The 6778-nt window shown below is 45.2% G+C and overlaps 1 protein-coding gene across 1 annotated transcript; it reads right to left on the bottom strand.

Moving 5' to 3' along the window:
• Positions 1–1340: 1340 nt before the first annotated feature.
• LOC110229776 (meiosis-specific protein ASY2-like) lies at positions 1341–4005 on the bottom strand. The gene is made up of 5 exons (XM_021030610.1): positions 3393–4005; positions 2581–3315; positions 2376–2536; positions 1608–2286; positions 1341–1519 (listed from the first exon to the last, which is right to left on the bottom strand). Exons 1-5 carry the CDS (start codon positions 4003–4005, stop codon positions 1341–1343), a joined length of 2367 nt encoding a protein of 788 aa, XP_020886269.1.
• Positions 4006–6778: the final 2773 nt, after the last annotated feature.

The following is a 6778-nucleotide window of genomic DNA, read 5'->3' as shown; positions in this document are numbered from 1 at the left end:
ATTCGCGGAGAGATTTATGCCCTCGAACAGATCCTGCATTAAAAGACGCATCTCCGAGAATATTTGAAAAGAAAGGAAAGTTGCAAATGTTTCCATAGATAAAAAGGGCCCGAAGCCCATTACGAGTTTAAAATAAGGGAAGAAGTTAAAGAACATTTATGGAAGAGGCTCAGGAACAGGCTCCTTCATCGCCGGTTTAGTCTTCGAAGTGGACGCCTTGTTCTTGGCATCCACTTCGGAACGATCCCGAATGCGTTTCCGACAGGTGCTGGCCTCCTCTTCGTCTACTTCTTCGCTGTCAGATGGAACGGCGCAGACGGGGGCGTTCACGGGACCCGGGACTCCTTTAGCGCGAAGATACATTCGAAGCATCTTCGGGATCTCAGCGACAGAGTCAAAATTCCGCCATTCCCACTGAAAGGGATCACTTTCCAAGGCCCGTATCTTCCTCTCCACCCGGGCAATGCGAGCCTCGAGTGTTTGCCTGTTGAGGCCCAGCCGTTGCCTCTCTTCACACAAGCGACGGTGCTTGTCGGCAACCTGGCATAAAGATGAATGGATAAGATGAAACAAAAAGCTGTTGAATCAAAAACTTTAAATATTTACCTTGTCGATAAAGTCGCAAGCTTCTTTCTTCTCCTTTGAAGGAAAGTGAAAGACGGCGTGAGGGAAGAGAACGCCGGCCGGTTCAAAGCCGTCACCGGACAAGAAAAGTGGGCTTCCGGGATCGATGGGGGCTACTTTCTCGTTTTCCATTCTCGAAATATTTCTCAAGTAAGATTCTAAAATAGTGTTCTAATAAAGCTTAGAAGTAGGTAAGCCTTTATTTATAATGATTTAGGGTTTGTCTTGGAACCATAAATCCAATAATGGTAGTGTGTCCGAGTGGTTTAAACCATTTTTGGAAATCGAGAAAAGGCAGTTATTGCATTAAAGACGAGCCGTTTTTCTTACTTATAAGAAGGGAAAGCGCAACCGTCGCATTAACTACAAAAGTTTCTAAGGCCCAAGCCCAATAAGTTTATCGAGTTGACTAAACCCGAAGTGGGGAACTCGCTTTAAGCCGAGCTCAGTTCTCGCATTCTAAAGAGAAAGGTCTGATCAACCTAAAAATCTCAAAAGCATAACCACAAGGCCACAAAAGGTTAAAAGCGGACTTTGCAAACCCGCATATAATTTTAACCAAACCTCCATGGGTCATAACCTAGAAAGGTTTAAAAGCCTCCTCAGGCAAATATCTTGTTCAAAAGAAAATAATAAAGCCTCCTTAGGCAAAGACAAGTTCGAAATTAAGTTTTAAAATAAATGGGACAATTCCCAATTTAATGTGGACGTAGCCACTACGGCGTAATATCAACCTCGGACCCTGGCTCAGCAACCGAAGTTTCGTTCACCTCTTTAGCTGGTGCTTGGTCGGATGGAGCTCTTGGTCCGCCCTCTACATTACAACCATCCTCCGGAGTGATCGCCGGTGTCGCAGGTACTTCGGGTGGGACAACATCCTCCGCCTCACTTGAACCTGGGAAGGACAGACCCAGTCAGCTTGTTTTTTAAAAAAAATACATAAGGTGAGGAAAAGGTAGTAAATGTCAGGAACCAAGCATTACCTGCCCAGTCTAGACCTGATTCACTTATAGGAGGCGATTCAGTAAAGAATTCCTCGAAGTCCTGAGGGTTGAAGGTCGAAGTAGGAAGAGCTGCCAAGCGACTCCGCTTTTCAGAAAGATTAGCCGACAGTTCGGTCCTCTCTTGCTCCTCGGAGAAATGTGTATCATGGATTTGATCCAGCAGGATCAGGTTGCTCTCGTGCTCCTTGATGTCTGATTCCAAATCAGACCTAGCCTTCTCAGTCTGCATGAATCGGATGGCCCCTTGGATCAACTCCATCCCGCGTCCCTTAACCTCCTTTCTGGCTTTTGATGCCGACTTCGCCAACTCGGAGTCACGCAATTTGGCAATCGCCTTGTACTTCGCGTTAAGCTCGATGAGTTGGTTGTTCAGGGAATCAGCGTTTGATTCGGACTCTTGAAGCCTACCCTGAACACCAGAAAACTCTTCCTGGAGCTTGAAGTTCTGGTCGTACTGGCCCTGCAGCTCCCCCTTAATCTTCGCCAGTTCGGATGTTAGATTGTCGACCTTGTCTTCCAGTTCGTGTTTGGAGCCGGTAGAAGAGCTTAACTCAGCCTCAAGAGCATAAAGCTTTTTCTTCCACGCGTCAATCTCTTTTTCCCGACCAAGGACCAGCCCTTCATAGTGTTCGATCATGTCGTTAAGTTCACCGTGAGCCTGGTATTATACATAAACCCGGGGTGGCGAGTCAGTTCGCTGAATGGCAATGCAATAAAAAAAAATATATAAGTTAAAACTAAACTAACCCGGGATGAATGATGAGCATGAAGCAAATATCGTTCACGGATCGCAGGGCGCCACTTGTCGAAGTCTGGCAAGATCGAACCCGATCGGGTCTTGAAGCACCGGAAAATGTTGCCTTCCTTCTCCATAGCTGCGAAGGAAGAAGGGTTGTAAAAATCGGAATCTTAATGGAAATAAAAACGTTGAAGACTGTATGAATCACCAAACCTGAAAGCGATTTGACTTGAGGGACAAGAGCAGGTTTTAACCTCGAGGAGGCATCTCGAGATTCAGAATCTCCCTTTTTTGGAGATGCGCTCCGGGCAGTCTTTCCACTATCAGGCTGGGAAGAGGAAGACATATCAACCGGTCGTGGAGGACCCATTGGTTCAGAAGGAGGGGATGATCGAGGTGAGCGGTCAGTCCGGGCCCTTGACTTTTCCCTCCGCGGGGAAGAATCACTGCGAGAGGACTTGTCTCTCTTCCGGCGAACCAATTTCTTAAGTGGTTCGTTACTAAAATCATCTCGGGGAGGACGAGGTGAATCACGGCGAGGAGATTGATCCCTCCGAGGAGAACGTGAGTCGCGACGATCGCGACGAGGAGTTAATCTGAAGGAAGCGACAGATCGGGCTCCCTCGGTGCTGCCATCATCAACCAGCAAGGTCCTACTGTAGTCCTTCTTGTCTATAGAAGTCGCGAGAAACTTTTTCTTCTCCTCGCAAGCCTCAGCCATCGGCTTGGAAAGCAACTTACGCTTGGCCGCAAGGGCCCGAGATGACATTCCCTGAGTTGAGGGAGGAGGCGGAATTTGGTGAAGATGACCAGGTGGACTCATCCTGAGTCTGTGGTTAGCTTCTAGGAATCGTTCAAGAGTGAAAGAATTCCAAAGGGTTTCCCCTTCAAGAATTATTTTGAAGAATTCGATGAACTCTTTAGATGGGAGAGTGGAAGCGACGAAAGCTGCGAAATGAAACAACGGTGTTAGTCAATAAAGATAAAGAAACAACCGGGAAAGATACGGGCGACCTAATCTCTACTGGGTTTCGCAGACCACTTCGAAGGGAGAAAATCTGCAAGATTTCCAATCGAAGCGGGAGTTTTCTTAATCAGAAACCAAGGATGATGCCAATTTTCATCCTTGTTCGGAAGATGTGAAATGATGTTCCTGTTGGCATTAGGATATGCTGAGAAATACCCCGTTTTCTTCGATGAACTTCTCACGCTTAGAAGCTCATTTAGTTCAGTAACTCCGACAACGTAACCGGCCTCCGCCGCGATTGTTATAATTCCAAGAATAGTACGGAGAAGGTTGGGGGTTAATTGAGGAAGAGCGATTTCAAGAGCCGCTAGGTATAGAACTAGGGCTTCGGGAAGAGGAAAGGTCAGCCCGCAACCCTTAAAATAGATCTCGTATACACAGAAATAGCCGTCGCGATGGTTTTCTGGGGACTCCGTAGGATCAGCTATCTGCGCCTCCGCCATAATTTCCGGTGGAATTCGGCAGAGCTCTTTCAATCGTTCGAGGGACTGAAGGGTGCAGGTGGATCTATAGTGCGGACCGGCAATATCGTTAGAGCGGGTGCACTCGTCATTGCTAGAACGCCTCTCATCAAACGACGGAGATTCGGGTCTATCGGAATCGGAAGTCATTGGGAAGAAAGAAAAATTCAAGATCCGGCGAAGAGAGGTTTTTGTGAAGAAAAGAAGAGAGAGGTTCTGATTAAAGTACAAAAGTAAAAGAAGAGAGTAATGGTGAAAAGAAGTTACCTCAAGCTAATGATGAAACCGCCTCGGAAGTTGTGTGGGAAGTGGGAAGGTTTTTTTTCCCGTTTTAATAGTAATTAATCAATATACGGTCATAATGATGACAGATGTCACTCGGTTAAAAATGGCTAGTGCCGAAATTAAAGGAGTGATGAGATTTTCGGCGGGAAATCAGAAAGATTCTCGAGCGCAATCTTTGGCCACTTGAGCATTTAAAGTCCTCCGAATTGGAATAGCACTTCGAAGAACTTGGGGGGCTAATTGTTGGTGTCGAATCCCGCACCAGAAGTACGAGACCAACCAAAGATTGCCACGTAGTCAAGATAATGGCCCATAAAGGATGAAGCTCATTGGACCCATGAGCCGAAGGAAAGGTCGAAGTGGTTATCACCACTTCGAGAATCCGAAGTGACTGCATTATGACATGAGTTCGGTGTAGAAGACACGGGTAAGACGGTTCAAGGACATTTGGGCCGAAAAGGCGAGGCCCACGAAGATCAGAGTCAACTCAAATTCAAACGTTGAGCATTAAAGTCAAGGAATCAAAACGGACACATTTAAGAAGGAATAATTGTACTTAATTACTCATTTTAATGTCGTTTCTCTATGTATAAATATAAAGGCCAATGGCCATGTAAAGAGGATCTTCCTCTGAAGAAAGAAATACTATAGCAATTTTCGTAGCAATTTATAAAGTTTTTACATATTCATTTTTGTCCCTCAAGAATAATCTTTCCTACTTAATAAAATACTTGAGTGTGTGAATCCGACATCCACACTGATTACTCTATAAAACTGAAACATGATAATCATTATTATAATAAATGGCTAAACCGCCACCACAACCGATAGGATTTACTGTTTCTAAATTTTTATAACCAAAATGACCTACAAATTTTTCCATAAAAAAAAGAAGATTACTGTTTTCGAAAGAAATAAAAATCTGAGCGGTGTTGTTTCCATAAATCCTAAAGATACCTAATTGTTGCCTTGTTGTAACACCCCGCTCCCACGTTATCGGACTAATTTGTCTTGATTTAATGAGGTAAGCCCATTATAGCCCATTATTATAAACCAACGAGGGTTTTTGTCGCGTGTTATATATGTGTGCATATAAAAGTGGTGTATCATGTATGTACCTCCCTCTTGGTGTGCCGTCAAAGAGAGAAACGAATCTAAACCCATGAGTAGTCCAGCACTTAAATCATTGAGATTGTAGAAGTTTTGGTCATGCTAGTTGTGGAAGTCGAAACTAACACAATCAAGATTTGTCTAGGGTTTTATTTTAGGGATACGATTCGAGAGAATTCTCAGAGAAACAACAGGATTGATCGATACCAAAGATGGCGTTCTTGATATTATTAAAAAAGATGATTTTGATCGTACAAGAGTTTTATCGTAAAAGAAAAAGTGTTTGATGCTTAAGAGCTTTCTGTAGTCTAAAATCTAGAGCGATATTGCTCCCGTTCTGTGAGAGTTTTGAGTCTCTTTATATAAGGATGATAAACCGCCTCCCCAGCGATATTCTCAGAAGATTTCCATTTATCTTGAAGTCGGCGTAGAATATCGCGGATTATGATAGTTTCCTTATTCTTCAAAGTCTTTTGGAAGATTTCTTGATTTGCGTTGATCCTCTGAGGTTCTTCTTTATCATTTCCGAACATTTCGGAAATGATCCTTCTTTATCGGAAATGATCCTTTGATTGGAAATGATACTTTGAAGATGAATATTTACTAAGTCCTTGCCTCGGGTGACTTATGATCTCTCCTCGGGCAATTCGTAAGCTGATTAGTGTTTGGCTCGGATGCCAGAGAGATGCAAACCGGGCTCCCGAGGAGAATAGGCTCGGGTTGCCAAAAAGAACTGGCTCGGGATCCGGAGAGAACCGGCTCGGATGCTCGAAGGGAGCCGGCTCGGGTTCCCAAGCTTGTAGGCTATCCCGAGGTGAATGGCGTGCTGTCCCGAGGTGACTTGCAGGTTTTCCCGAGGTGACTTGCAAGCTGTCCCGAGGGGAATTGCAGGATGCCCCGAGGTGAATTGCAGGCTGCCCCGAGGTGAATGGCGTGCTTGCAGGCTGTCCCGAGGTGACTTGCAGGCTATCCCGAGGGGAATTGTAGGCTGCCCCGAGGTGAATGGCGTGCATGCAGGCTGCCCCGAGGTGTCCAAAGTTTGGCTCGGTACTACGGGATGAAATCCGACCCCAACAGTTAGCCCCCAGCTCGTTGATTTTAGGAGTAAGTGATGAGCTTCACGATTGTTAGTCCGAGCAGTTTAAACTTTGTTCCGAGCCTATCCTTATACGCCGAGGCTATCCATGTTTTGAAGATGATTCGTATCCTTCGGCGATTTGTATTCTCCTGACGATTCGAATGCCCTTGACGCTTCATCTCCTTTTGGCGTGTGACGGTTAAGATTCTTTCTCGAGAAGTGGAAAGATCTTTGCTGATTCCCGAGATTCGTGCGGACGCGAAGCATCTTAATATTGTTCACGCGTGTCCGACGCGCCTGACACTCAGGCGGATGCGAAAAATTCTAAGATTCACGCGTACCTGACGCGCCGAGGCATTCTATAAATACCCGACTCTTACTTCGTTTTCTCATTTCGCAATCTGCAAGGAAAAAATTCTATGGTTCGCTTCTTTTCTCTCTGATCTTGAT

The sequence above is a fragment of the Arabidopsis lyrata genome (assembly GCF_000004255.2).
Source record: "Arabidopsis lyrata subsp. lyrata unplaced genomic scaffold ARALYscaffold_3, whole genome shotgun sequence".
In the NCBI taxonomy this organism is placed as follows: domain Eukaryota; kingdom Viridiplantae; phylum Streptophyta; class Magnoliopsida; order Brassicales; family Brassicaceae; genus Arabidopsis; species Arabidopsis lyrata.
Note: the sequence above shows the minus strand (reverse complement) of the source record. Positions and strands in the feature narration are given on the sequence as shown.